Source organism: Antechinus flavipes, chromosome 1 (assembly GCF_016432865.1).
Source record: "Antechinus flavipes isolate AdamAnt ecotype Samford, QLD, Australia chromosome 1, AdamAnt_v2, whole genome shotgun sequence".
NCBI lineage: Eukaryota > Metazoa > Chordata > Mammalia > Dasyuromorphia > Dasyuridae > Antechinus > Antechinus flavipes.
The window spans coordinates 242,619,179-242,634,653 of NC_067398.1; the positions used below are offsets into that span (position 1 = coordinate 242,619,179).

General features: G+C 36.7%; 1 protein-coding gene across 1 annotated transcript in view; it reads left to right on the forward strand.

Moving 5' to 3' along the window:
- Positions 1–15,475, forward strand: part of PCSK5 (proprotein convertase subtilisin/kexin type 5) — a 610,712-nt gene that overhangs the window by 559,154 nt on the left and 36,083 nt on the right. Inside the window, exons 27-29 of the mRNA XM_051998572.1 lie at positions 114–314; positions 11,755–11,838; positions 13,763–13,958. Of these exons, the coding sequence (XP_051854532.1) occupies positions 114–314; positions 11,755–11,838; positions 13,763–13,958 (481 nt within the window). The remainder of the gene's footprint in view (positions 1–113; positions 315–11,754; positions 11,839–13,762; positions 13,959–15,475) is intronic.

Sequence of the window (15,475 nt, forward strand, 5' to 3'; positions counted from 1 at the left end):
TATGGTCTAAAGGAGACAAAACATATTTTAAGCTACAGTTGGCCTTTTCATCACCTGATCTAAGCTGCCCCATATAATCTCAGCCCTTCATGGCTTTCTTTCCACATTCCCAGGTGGCATTTGTGTCAGAGAGTGTGGCCCTGGTTTCTACAATGACACTGAAAATGGAGAATGTGAGCCATGTCACCAAACCTGCAAAACCTGCACAGGCCTTGGCTGTGATAAGTGTAGCAGCTGCAAAGGAGATTTACAGCTGGTAGATGGGAAGTGTGTGGATCCATCCAAGACCCCAGGACAGGACACATTCGGGAGCGGTATGTACCTTTCAATGATGGAACAGCAGGGACCCATCTGCTTTTTTTTAGGACCCTGCTCAACCCTCACTCTGGACAAAATAAGACTTCAGACAGAAGAGAACTGGGCAATGAACCAAAAGCTAAATAGTGAAAATCCAGGTTGGATAACTGCTGAGTACAATCTGGTATTTGCCAAAGGGATCTGTGGTCTGTGCTTAAGAGCGAATAACAAAGAAATTGATTGGGATCTCTATCTGGTAACCTGATACTATGAGAAATCTATAGATATAGTTTGCATATAAGATCATATATCAAGAACTACAAAGGAATTTAGAAGTCATCTTGTTTCTCATTTTACAGATAATAAAAACTGATGGACATGGAGGAACCATCTAGTCCCATCCCTTCATTTTATAGATGAGCAAAGTTTAGAGCAGGAGGTTCAATAATTTGCCCAGGCTGACATAGTTCAATCATCAAAGGCAGGGTTCAAACCCCACTCTTCTAACTCCAAGCACCTTCTATTGGACCAACAATTTCATGGAAGCAGCCCAACTCTTATAAGGACTAGGTAATCAGGGATGTCAATAAAGTTATGCAATCAATTGTACCCATCCCCAAATCCAGTGTTCCTAACTGACATTTGCCAAATTCAGTTTGAGATTTACTTTGATGGAGTTAAGCCTTCTGCAAGCCTTTCCTTTTGGGCAGATGAGGTATTATCTAAAGTTACTCCATAATTCCCAGGAGTAGGAGATGGGGATCATTTAGTCCAACATCCTCATTTCTCAGAAGTCTTGAAAGCCCAAGAAACTAGCTCAAGATCCCACAGGGGAATAAGTGACAGCATCCAGATCAGAACCTAAGCTTTCTGGCTCCACATCCAGCATTCTTTCCATTTTTTTTTCATTATGCTTATCCTAAAAGAGCTACTAACAGTGTCCCTAACCCATTTCATTGAAATTTTGAATTATTCCTTTAAAATAAAAAGTGATCTTTTTCTAAGAATAGATACAGTTCAGTATGATACTCTAGTAGGGGAAAGGATGGAGGAGAGGCTAGTTTTTAGGCTCTTCATCAGAGTCTTCTTCATTCAATTTTACTTATGTAGGGTTGAACACCTGGTTGCAGACAGGCTAGCTAGCTTGCAAGCCCTCCCTGTGATCTCACTGGTTAAGCCTATCACAAACAATGACCCATCCGGCTGGGAAAATCTGATTCGCATTCCACCCAGAGAGGCTTGTGAAATGAGAGATGTTCTCAGTTTGATTTCTAGGCAATGGTTCTTTAATGGGGTCATTTCAGTCCAGGAACAGCAGCTGAGGGAACAGATGAGTTTCCCAACAGCTTGCAGGAGTGATCTATCTAGGTCAGGATTAAGATGTCTTTCTGGATTCCAGAAAGGAACGGTTCCTATGTATGGTCTTCCCTACTATCATTCCCCCACAAGTGAGTGAAAGGTACAATGGGCCTGGGAGTTCTATGGTCCCATTGGCCAATGGCTAAAGAGGACCTGGGGTGCCTTCTATGCCCATACCTATTTCGGAAATTATAGCTAGGGAGAAATCAGTTTCACCTCTGGAGTGAACTATCTTCAGTGAATTGTAGCTCAGCCCAAAATGCTGAAAATGAGTTTGTTTGGCATTCAGGCATTTAAAAGGAGGTGCAAGCCAGGGGGAAAATGGTCTGGGTCTGTGTTTGTAGCTGAGAACATCTGTATTTTATCTGGCGTACCAGATGATGAAATGAAGCCAGGAGCCAGGAGACAGAGAAGGCTTGATTCACCAAGTGAGTACACATCCTTTCAACTGGACTACGCGTGTTGCAAGCTGGAATCAGGTCTTGATTGTTCTTCTTTGCTTAAGTACCACACCCAGCCCTCTCTAATTTTCTCCCACCCAAAGTTAGATTTTTTTTGGGGGGGTGGATAGAGGAAAGGGAAAAGATGAGGGGAATTTGAGCATCTGTGGGGTATGGTTCTAATCAGAACTGGATGAAATGACAGTGTTAATTTTCATGACCTGTAAAAGAGATGGCCTGAAAGGTCTTTTTCATCTCCATCATGTTTGACATAAGACATACAGACTAGTTTAAAAAAAAACACACACACAAGGAAAATAGTTATTCCCTAAATAAGGTAAGAACCTAGCTTAGCCTACAAACCACATTTCAGACATTGAGCTGGATATTTAATGGAAAATGCATCCAGTCTTTGCTCATAAAGTCTCAGGAGCATGTGGGCATCCATCTTTCCACTGTTTATTTTTTCTTTCAAAATAAAGTTAAAATTGCAATACAATAGCAGAGGTTACTCCAGAACAAGTCATGGTCTGTCACTCCTTGGAGATTAGAGGAGTCACCCTGAGTGAACTCAAAGAAACTGGAAATAGTCAAGAGGTAGCCCAGACAAATGACCTAGTGAATAAGGGAGGATATTAGCTGTCTAGGTGTTATGAGCATACTCTTTGGATGGATCCGTGTGTAAAAGGTAAGAAAAAAAATCAACATATTCCTTCACCCACGCTGCACCCCAGTGGAAATAATTGGTTCGTGCCTGCAATTGACAGCACAATTATTTAAAACAAGCAATCTTTAGAAAAATCAGCACATGTGATCAAACTCACCAATATTGAAATGGACTTTTAATCAGATGGGTAATTGATGGGAGAGAGGGGAGGCAATTATAAAAACAAAACAAAACAAAAAATCTCACTTTTGGTATTCTCACTCAGGATAGGGGAGAATGTTTGCCCCATTCTCTGGATTGGACTATTTATGACCATGGATTATGGGTTTCTATAGCCAAGTCATTTAGCACCATGAGGTCACTATGCATTCACGTAGATTCCAGCCTCTCTTTCCAGAGTTACAGCAAATTCCTCCCCTTCACCATTTTATTCCAACCACACTGGCCTCCTTACTTGTCTCTAAATTCAGGTTTCTATTTATTACCTCTGAGACTTTGCACAGAATATACTGGAATGCTTGACATGTAATTGGATAATCCTTCTTCCCCTTTCCTCTTAGCATTCCTGTTTTCTTTAAAAATTCAAGTCTTGAGCCATCTTTTAAGAGAAAACTTCCTCTCTTATTAGTCTTCTCTCCTTCCTTCTCAAATGATCGTGTATATGTTTATCTGATTGTAAGAGTACCCCACTCTTACCATAGAATGGCAGCTTCCTGACATTAAATTTTTATCTTTCTATTCTCCAGTATGGGAGTCAGCATGGCAAATGAATATAGATCTGGCCTTGGAACTTGAGTTCAAGTATTGCTCCTGACCCATATAGCTGTGTGACCATGGGCCAGTCAATAACTTAGTCTCTCAGTACTCTAGGTAAGAGCTTCTTAACTTTTCCACTCAAGACTGCTTTTTTCTCTGAGAAAATGTTACATGACCCTGGATAAATACATATACAAAATAGTTATGCAAATCAAACATTTACTGATGATAAATCATAAAGAAATTTATTTTAAGATTATTTTGTATACATGTAATTTTATCATTTATTAAAGCTGAAAGCAAATTTGCATACTACTAAGAAGGATATACCTGTTTATTTTTACAGAAAACATTAAATCTTCATGGAATATTTGATTCCTTTTACTATTGCCAATTTTTTCACATTCAGTACCCCACATGGGATCATGACCTACAGCTTAAGATTTACTCTAGGTCCCTAAATTGGGGATCTGAACCCCATGTGAGATCATATAACTGAATGTGGGGGGGTCATAAAATTGTGATTTATTATCAATAAATATTTGATTTATATGCCTACTTAATCTATGTACCAGGAGTCATGTAAAAATTTCTCAAGTAAAGAGTAGTAATGAGAGGGAAAAATTTAGGAAGCACTGCTCTAGACAATTGCCTCGCACTATAAGTTGCAGAAAAGGTACTGATTTGAATTGGGGGCAGCAGTGCCTTCACTGAGGAGCCCCAGGGGCAGCTAGATGGCACCTTAGACCTAGATTCAAGAATATTTGATTGCAAACTTGGTTCCAGGAGCAGCTAATTGATGTAGTGGATAAAACATGGAGTGAGGAAGATTTCAGACACTTACTACTTGTGTGATCCTGGACAAGTCACTTAATCCCAGTTGCCTCAAAAAAAAAAAAAAAAAAAGTATCTGGCCCCAGATATTTACCAGCTGTGTGACTCTGAGCAGTTTAAATTCTGTCTGCCTCAGTTTTATCAACTATAAAATGGGGATATTTAGCAGCACTTAGCACCCAGAGTTGTTATGAAGATCAAATGAAATAATACTTGTAAAATGTGTAACAGAGTGCTTAACACATCACTAGGCACTTAATAATTGAATGTTTCCTTCCTCCCTATACCAATAAAATCACAAGTTTATTCCCTATCCTCAAGTGCCTGGGATACTGCTTTATTTATTTACACTTTAAAAAAAAAACTTCTGGATTTGAATTCTTGGGTTATTCCTTCCAAACGAGATATAGTTTGTAAACTGGACCATATAATAGATCAAGTCAAAGAAATTCTCAATATGCCATGCTACTACTAGGTACTTTCTAGAAAAAGCAGGACACATTGTTGTTTCCCTCTTCCTTTTTTTTTTCCTTTTCCTGTACCCCTTCCTCTAAAATAGAAACAAAAAGAGTAGTTATGCAATTTGCTTTGACAGTTATTAAATACCTTCTGTACATAAAGTACTGTGCTGGGTCCTGGGAGCATAGATACACAGAGATGGTAAAGATTCCTAAGCCCAAGTGTATAAATAGCTTCCAGCTCCTTCTATTCTATATAAATACAAGCATAACCAAATACGCAGATCAAGGACTCCCTCCCTGGTGACCCAAATCAAACACAAAGAAACCAGCTGTAAAAATGCTCAGGTGTGGCCACTGGCTTTGGAAAGAGAAGATGGCTTCCTCTGGTTTCCTAAAGCCAGTGGTGGGAAGGAGAGTCATCTGACTGTTAAATCATTTGTATGCTGTTAAATGATTTACTGGTAAAGTTAACAGGTTCACATTTCCCCTATACACATTCTAAAATAGTGGGTTTTTCCAGTACAAAATAAAATCATATTCCCAGTTGATTCAAATTGGATTAGTCATAGCATAGAACCCAAAGAAGTTGAGTTATATATTTTGTCTTTGACTACATCCTAACAATTTGCCAACAACCTTGTCCCAGCCCTGAAATCCCTATCTTAAACAATAGGATTCTCAGAGCAAGGGGTTTCCATGCCAACCACAGTGAAGGTCAAAATCCCATGTTTTCAGAGTCTAGATCATGGGATCATAGATTTAGAAGGAGAAGGAATATTAGAGATCATCAAGTCCTATCTCTCTTTTTATGGAGAAGGAAGTCCAGAAAGGCCTTATGTCTAAATAATGCAAATGTCTAAGTAAGGATTGCTCCCCTGGTCTTCCTGATTCTACTATATCAAATTGCCTAGAGAATGGGAAAGAGAAGTTCATTTGTATTTGGTAACAATATCTAGAAAGGTTTTTGATGGAAGGAGATGGGGAGTGGAGGGAGAGGACTATTTGCAAGCTTAATTCTAGTTTTTATTTTTATTTTTTGCTAAACCCTGAATGTTTAAAAGCTTTAATAGTGTTAATGGATTAAAACTACATTAAAATTTTTTAAAGAACTTTTACATATAAAGTACATTGCAAACGTTATGGATGATAGAGTGTTGGGCTTGGAATCAGGAAGACTTATCTTCCTGAATTCAAATCTGACCTCAGATGCTTACTAACTGTGTGACTCTGGGCAAGTCACTTAATTCTCTTTGTCTTAGTTTCCTCATCTATAAAATTAGCTGGAGAAGGAAATAACAAACCTCTCCACGATCTTTGCCAAAAAAAAAAAAAAAAAACTCCAAAGAGTGTCTGACTAACTAATAACAAGTTCTTGGGCCTTAGACAGAAAACAAAGAATAGTATTTATGATAATCTGCATTGTCACAAAGAAGATTAATTTTTTAAAATTACTTAACCTTAACAAACATCATCAGAATGTGACCGTGGTGCTACATATTTACTATGAAAGAGTAAATGCCTGTTTTCCCTTTATTGTTCCTCCAGTTTATCCCAATTATACACCATAACAGAAAGTCCTAGCCCTGAGAAGTGCTGTCCTGGCCCAAAAGATGGGTTGGATTCTTTGTAATTCCTAGGCATCTCAAGGAAGCAAAAAGTATCTGAAGTCAGCCTAGGAATATAGACAAGCAAAAGTCAAATCTGGAAGCAGCTAACACATACTACTTCAATAAGAATATCTGGTAGGAGTTCATCTTGACTTAAGAAACCATCTTTCCTAAAAGACCAAGAAATTGGTCAAGAAATTGGCCAGACTGTGACTAGAATGGAGTGAATGGGACTCCTTCCCCCCAAAATTATATAGTCCTTGTGATCTTCTACTACAAGGGGAATGTGACCATCTCTTATTTTGCATTCCCCAAAATCTAATCTCTTTTTGTGAGAATGAGCTGTATATTCTGCTTAAACTGCCCTTTTTACCACCACTCTGACATCCACCTCCCCTTCCCCCACTGCTCAGCAAAATGTTTTAAAAAAAATACTTCCTTATAGTTTTGATAAAGACAAGAATCAAAGAAAAGAGAATAGTAAAAAGAAAATCTAGAGCCCAACATTAATAGTGGAGAAAAGGATGAGGGAAGAGAGGGGAAGACTAGTGAGACTCAAGAGAAATTAAATATAGATGGAGGGGAGGGGATATCAACCAATTAAAAATAAAATTTCCCAACAGAAACAGCCCCTAAATAAATGTAACAGTAGAAATTTGTGCAAACCAGAAAGGAAATGACCTGACCTTGGAGTTCTTTAAAAACAGAATTAAGAATCATCTATTTCAAATCATTTTGATGTGATCTTGGCTGAAGGCAGGGGACTGGACTAAATAGTTTTATTTCTCAAAGACCTTTCTTATCTATGAATCCTTGGTCAATAAGGAAAAATGGGGACATGATGATTATGGTCCAGAAATAAATAGAAGGCAATGAACTTGACAAAATTAAGCTCTTAATCTCATTTTTTATAATGAAAAAGACAATCTTTTTTATATTTGGTGCTCTAAATGGTCAAAATCCTTAGCTAGACTGAACTGAATAAATTCTTTTGGAACTATCGGAGCCTCAAATGTTAGTGCATGTTTCCCTCTGGTGGACATCTAGGTATGTTGCAGTTTTAAACAAGAGAGCTGGAAAATAATAGTTTTAAGTTGTCACTGATAGCAGAAATAAATAAACAATATTGACCTGTCAATAAAACTGTCTTTCATAATGGAAAGGAAAACAAATGAATGGGAAGAAATGGATTCGGGACCCAGTTAATAGAAATTAAGCAGTCCTTGGAATAATTCACAGACCAGTCAGGCAAGGATCCCCCCAGGATCATTCTTGACCAATTCTGCAGGCCTTATCAGCCCTTCAGCCTTTCCGTCTCAACTTGAAAACACAATGACCATTTCAACATTTCTTTTTCCTTCTTTCTTGCCTTTTAGTGAACAATGGTTTATATTGATACCGGGAGAGAGCCCTTTCTACCTGAAAGCCATGCTTGCTATTTAACTTCTCACTTCAATTTAACCAGAATTCATTAAATGTCAAGTGTGTACAAAGTATTGAAGAAAGCTTAAATAAGGGTCAATGCAAAGTATTCCTTGCAGACAGAGCTATTCATTTTTTACTATCTCCTGTGCTTTGCAAACAGTAAACACTTAATAAGTATTTATTAGCAAATACTTATTAAATATATATATCAAATTGAATTGAATCTAATTTCAAATTCAGTTCAATTCTATCCAATTCAACACACACATAAATATCCCCATAAAGCTTGTATTCCATTAGGAAGATGATAACCAAACATAGATAATTATAATATACAACAGTTTGTAAAGAAGCAATCAAATTAGAGCAGCTTTAAAAAAAAAAAAATGTATTTCCTGAGTAAGATCATACAAGATTTCCTGGATGAGACAGCAATTGAACTGGGATTTAATAAATGAGTAGGAATTTCACAAGTCAGACAAATGGGAAAAGGGTATTCCAAGCAGAAGAAATAATATGAAAAAAAAAAGTATAGAAATGGTTATTTGCAGTGTTAAGAGACAGAGTGGGCCATTTGATTGAATTGTCCAATACATAGAGGAGAGTAAATGAGCTAAGGCTAAAAAGATAAGATGGGTTATATATGGAGCAATATAGTGTCATTTAAAAAAAAAAAAACTAAATATAATTTTAAAGGATCAAGATAAGAAAGAACTTTCTAATAATAAAACTAATCCAAAAATAGAATGGCTTAATTTTCTGAGGAAATGAACTCCTACTATTGAAATTGTTCAAGTAAAAGCTGGATGACCATTCAGACATACTATAAAAGGATGTCATGGTCCTCTTCTAGAATGAAGGACAAACAGCAACAAAAGTTTTGGAAAATGGACTAAATGATCTCTGTGATCCCTTTCAAATTTAAGACTCTAGTCTTTATATACTGGGAGTATATGTACTCAGTATGTGTACTCCTAGTATCAACAGTGATAGCCTAATAACCTTGTGGAAGGGGCCCATAGTTGGCACTGATGTTGGCACCATTTATTTCCATGTGAAAACCTTTAAAAATAGCAACTATCATGCTAATAACCAAGAAAACAGGACCATTGCTAGCTCCATTGCCTTCGCAAAAAAATTGGCTAATGATTTAAAAAAAAAAACTTTTATCCAAAAAGAATATTTTCTTTGGTCTTAATAAAGATTAAAAGAATTTCTGAAGCTTATCTTAGGAAAACTGTTACCAGTGCCATGAACACAACAACAGCCTATTTTAGGACTCCTATATATCAAACCACCCTACAATGCTGGCAACACCACTGGCCTCATGCTATTCTAAATCACCAATGAGGTTACTACTATTACTATTACTTTTGATTTAGATGAGAAGGTTGATTCCAAAGGAAATATATTGAATTTAGACTCTGAGGATGGTACTTTCAGTGTCTCCATCAGGACCACTGAATATGGGAAGCATCTTTGAAGTCACACCCATAGTACAGATACTCACTTGGATGGAGAGAATTTTCAATGAACAGAGGAAATGCACTTATTAAGTACTCAACTGTGTGCCAAGCATTAACTAGGCTAAGCATTAAAGCTACAAATACAAAAATGATAAGGACCATATTCAAGGACCTTATATTTAAAGGGAAGGATAATACATATAGAGATGTGATGATCCACCATTGCTGCAGAGCCCAAACTCAAATAGAATAAAAACATCAGTGAGACCAAAAGAGCCATTTTCTACTTTTATACTGTATACTTTCCAGGTTAATATTGAGATTAACTGTCTGAACTTTCATTCCCTATGTCTGCACTGAAAACTGAATGAATCTTGTTTTTTTTTTTGAAACACTGTACATTGTTGGGAAAGGCCCTGAGAGATAAGATGGATAAGTCTCAGATTCATGACATCATTTTAATGGTTAGGTCCATTCTTATTCCCAAAAAAACTTTTTCAGGACTTAAGTGAAAGGAATTAAACAAGAACATTTAAAGGTAGCTTTTCTGAAACCACTACTGAATAGCTCATCTATAGGTAGTGGTCAGTAAGTCAATAAACATTTATTAAGTGCCTACTGTGTGCCAGAAACAGTGCTAAAATCTGAGGATGTAAAGAAAGGCAAGACAGACAGTGTTCTCAAGAAACTCATCATCTTATGGGAAAGATACTGAAAGTATCATCTTCAAAGTCAAAGTTCAACATATTCCCTTTGGCACCAACCTTCTCATCTAATTCCGACAACTACATACACACAAACTATATGTAGGATGAAAAGGAAATAATTAACAAAGGGATCGTACTAGTATTAAGGGAAGTCAGGAAAGGACTGGTTATTTAGGACTTAAATGAAGCCATGTAAACCAATAGACAGAGATGAGGAAGAAGAGTATTCCAGGCATAGATGGCATCCAGAGAACATTCTCAGAGCTGAACCAGAAGGTCTTGTATCACTGGATTTGAGTCAATATGTGTGTAGGAGTCAGGGGAAATGGGATAACATAAAAGAAGACTGGAAAGGTAGGAAGGAGTCAATTTATGAAGGGCTTTGAATGCCAAATAGAAGACTATATTTGATCCTGGAGGTAATAGGAAGCACTGAAGTTTATTGAATAGGGGAATGTCATGATAGGACCTGAAGATCATGCTGATAGTAAATTGGATTATGGACTAGAATGGGGAAAATTCATAATCAAAGCATACAAATCTGGAACAAAGACTGGGTACAAGGGAAATCTGAAAATCACATTAGAGCTTCTATATAATTCTGGGCTTTATATATACCTGTGACATAGCAACAACAAAAGGAACAGCAATAATAACTATTATTTATAGAGTTCTTTAATGTCCACATAGCTTTATACATGTTATCTCATTTGATTCTCACAATAATCTTGTGAGATAAGTGCTATTATTATACCCCCATTTTACAGTTGAGGAAATTGAGGCTATAAGAGATGAAATAACTTGTCAAGTGTTCCACAGCTAAATGTTTGAGGCAAGATTTGAACACAGGATTATCCTGATTCACTGTTCACTGAATACCTTAGAGTAAAAAAAAACTGGGTTCAAATCCTACTTTTAACATTACTGTTTCTGTGACCCTAGATAAGTTCCTTAACCAGTCGGCACTCAATCATAGGCAACTATCCAAGACTATAATTTATCAAAAAGGTACCAACTTGCATCAATAGAGGGCTTTTTTTATTTGAAGGTTATCTATTCCATTGAAATCTCTGTTTAACACAATAATCAGCCATCATTTTAGAGGACCCAGAGAAGTTATCCATTCAGTACACTAATTTGATAGGTAGATAGAGGTATATATGTATGTATGTATACATATGTAGGCATATATAAATATAAACACACATACATGTGTATATGTATACATACTCATACTCATATAATCTATGCATACACATATATACACATACATATATATTTTCTATTGATATATTATATAGCAATGATGTATATAGATGTGTATATGTATATACATATATGCATAAATATACATACACATACATATAGCATAACCAATGTGAGAATTTGTTTTGTTTTATTGGGCATACGTTAGAAATGTTTGAGGGTTTTTTTTTTTTACTTTGGGGAAGATGGAATTTTAAATTTTCAACTAAGAGAAAATAAATGCTTATTAATCAAAAAATAATAATAAATTGAAGAAATGACAGATTTAATTCCTGTTTCCATTCCTATCCTGAATGCCAGAATGTATGCAGAGGGAGAAAAGTGAACATGTACTGTAAACAAATTGAAATGTAAATTTTTTTTCCTGGAGAATTAAAACCTGCTTGAAATTGGCATAATGGAGAAAAAAAAATCTATAATTCTACTCATGAGATTAATTTATTTATTTTTTCCCCTGCCCTTCTTATAGGTAACTTGAGAAAACATCAACTTTGTGATCCTTCTTGTAAAACCTGTAATGGATCGGCCATTCTGTGCACTTCCTGTCATAAAGGTTAGTGATGCCTTTGAAAAGAGTGTGACAGCAGAAGGGGGCTACTGTTGTTTGCACTGATCCAGGAAGCCAAAATCATTTATAATGAACATTCAAATACCACTATTTTGGGCTTAAAAATGCTTGTTTAGGTTTTTGAACCAGAGCCCGAAAAACTTAAAATTATATCATCTTAAGAATTTTAAATCATAAAAGGGATCTTAAGAAGTATTTGCTACAACCCTTAGAAAGTATTTGCTACAAATCTGCTACAACTTTCCCGGTGTTGCTAGCAGTCAGGAATCAAAACCAAATCTTTCAAGTCTTAATCTAGAGCTCTTCCCACTATTGAAAGCTATTTTCCTAAACTGGCACCTCTTAAATAATCTATTTTTTCTCCTCATCCACTTTAATGATTCTATGACCAACTCAACCAGCTGTTGAGTAGCTAACTAAGGAGTTAGGAAATAAATTCCAGGCAATGCCACTAAATATTGTGGCTTTAGAAAAATCATTCTATGTGTCTAGTCTATTTCTTCTTCTGTAAAATTAAGGATTAATAGTTTATTCCTCTGGGCATGGCTTGGTTCTCTCAGTATTCCTTAAAATAAAAATGCCAGTTCGTACTCCTTGGCTTGTCCATTTAGAAGTCATCTCATAGACTGATAGGTTTGCAAACACCAGATCTCCCTTCTCTTATTATTTCCTTCCAAAATCCCAAGTAACCTGACATGAAAATCTTTGCCCTCTCTTCCCTACCCCTTTTGCCAGGGGTTGTTAGAATTAAATGGAAGGAGGCAGCTAAGTGGTGCAGTGGCTAGAGCATCACCCCTGAAGTCAGAAGGACCTGAGTTCAAATCTAACCTCAGACACTTAACACTTCCTAGCTGTGTGATCTTGGGCAAGTCACTTAACCCCACTTACCTCAGCAAAAAATAATAATAATAAATAATTCCATTTTATGATTCCAGGGACCAAAAGGGTACAAGGAGATTAGAGGATGGGGTAGTACTTTGCAGTGATAGAAAGCTGCAGTCTTTCCAAGAGAGAGAGAAGCTTTGAAGAAGGTATTTCCCAGGAAGAAGCTTAAATGAATTTTAAAAGGGGGATGTGGGAAGACGGACAATCAGAGATAGAGAAACGCACAAAGAGATACACATACAGACAATCAGATAGAGACATGTGCACATAGCTTGAATGAATGAAGCCATGTAAACCAATAGACAGAGATGAGGAAGAAGAGTATTCCAGGCATGGATGGCAGCCAGAGAACATTCTCTTCTTAGCTTCTTAGAATAATGTTTTAAATGTATAAAATAAAACACATAGGAATACCAAGAAAATCAACATATCAAAATATACTTTTAAAAAGTTTTAATAAGTGTGTAAAGCAAAATTTTCACTCAGTTTTCCTGACTACAGGCCCAGCACTCTATATACTGTACCATAACTACCCTACATTAGGAGTGCTCAGCTGTAATAAGGAAAGTCAGAAGGGATGCAATAGTTGTCTGAAAGTTTTTGAAGATTTTTCATGGGGAAGAAGATTTCAATTTTCACTTTTTGACCCCAGAGAGATGAAATAGAACAAATAGATGGAAGATGGATGGAGACAAATTTAGGCTCTTCTTGATGGTTCACTTGATAGTAATAAACATTGAACAAAGTTGCATCAATAGTTACTGTGATCAGTTTGTCATGTTCCTTTATGAACACTGGTACCTTTTATATTGTCCATGGAAAATAATTTGTTGCAATGAAATTCTTAGGACTGCATCTTGATTTATAACATCAATTGCTCTTTTTTAATAAATGACAAACAAGAAAGGATAAAAAATAAGTTTAAGCTCCTGGACCCTAGGTTAAGAACTCCTGGATTAGAAAGAGAGATACATGACTAATATGACTCCAGTGTTTTTACGTTTTCCCTTTGGTGTATTTCTAGGAACATATCTTTTCTCTCAGTCCTGCATCCCTTCCTGTCCCCAAGGAACCTGGTCCTCGGAGAAGAGTGGGAGATGTGAGAAATGCATGGAGGATTGTGAATATTGCTCTACAAATAACAATTGTATCAAGTGTCTTTCTCAGCCAGACCACCCACTTTATCTGCATCATGGCAGGTGCTACACACATTGCCCTGAGTAAGTACATTTCTCTCTCTGTTCCTCCTTCCTTCCCCTCTCTCTGTCCTCCTCTATGTCTCTCTTTCTCATTCTGCATTTCTTTATGTCTCTCTGTGTCTCTCTCTGTCTCTCTGTCTATCTCTCTGTCCCTCTTTCTGTCTCTCTCAATTTGTGTCTCTCTGTCTCTGTCTTTGTTTTTCTATGTGTGTGTCTGTCATTCTTTTTGTCCTCTTTGTCTCTCTCTATGTGTCTCTGTCACTCTGTCCCTCTATTTGTCTCTCTGTCCCTCTCTGTCTCTTTCTCAATCTGTGCCTTCTGTGTTTTTCTCTTTGTCTCTTTTTCTGTCTTTTGCTGTGTGTGAGTATCTGTCTCTTTCTTTGTCCTTCTCTCTGTCTCTGTCTCTATCTCTCTATCTCTGTGTCTTCTCAGTGTCTCTATTTATCTATCTCTGTTTCTCTGTCTCTCTTTGTCTGTCTCTGTGTATCTGTGTCTCTATATGCACATGTCTCTATCTGATTGTCTGTATGTGTATCTCTCTGTGTGTTTCTCTATCTCTGATTGTCCGTCTTCCCACATCCCCCTTTTAAAATTCATTTAAGCTTCTTCCTGGGAAATACCTTCTTCAAAGCTTCTCTCTCTCTTGGAAAGACTGCTGACATCAGCACTACTGGATGCATTGTGGTCATGCAGACACCCAAATACATCATAGACAGTATGCCATTATATTTCTTAGAAACTTGGGCATTTTTCACTTGGTTCACATAGTTCACTTTGAACTAAAGTTTCATTCAAACATCTTCAGCATTTTTTCTCCATTGCCAACCAGAGTCATATAGAGTCAGGCAAGTGCCAATCTCGGGCCAATGTTTTATAAACCTTAAAGCACATTATCAATGTGAGTTATTACTATTATTAAATGAGGAAGAACTCCTGGAGGAGCTCAACACAATGACTATAAGAGATGACTATAGCTGGAGGAGTAGAAATTTGTTTTTTGTATTTTTACTGGCTTTTTTATTTCATCTATGAAGGGAGCTCTCAATGAGGCTCACCTCTGCAAGTAGAGATTTACAACTGCCCTCCAATTTATAATCTTGTGGAGGTATCACATGGAGGTATCGAACATGCACCAATTGCTATCCAATGGACACCAACCAAATTAAAATGTACTTGGGAAATATTTAACAAAAATAAAGAAAAATACTATATCAGATACATAATATTAACATGTGATTTTTTAAGCCAATATGAAACCTACAGAAATCCTTATTTACAGTTTAGTGGTTCCCATTTCTATTTGAGTTTGACACCACTAGCCTATGTCATTGAAAAGTTAAATGCCTTACCCAAGGTCCACAGTCTGTATATATCTCAGGCAATATTTAAAGATTAGTTTTCCTCTACAATTACAAATTGGTGCCTACTCTATGATATACAGTCTTAGGGAGATGCCTCAAGCACTGAAAAGTTAAGCAACTTGCCTATATCACACAGCTAGTATATAGGTCTCCTTGATTCCTATATCTTTGTTATTT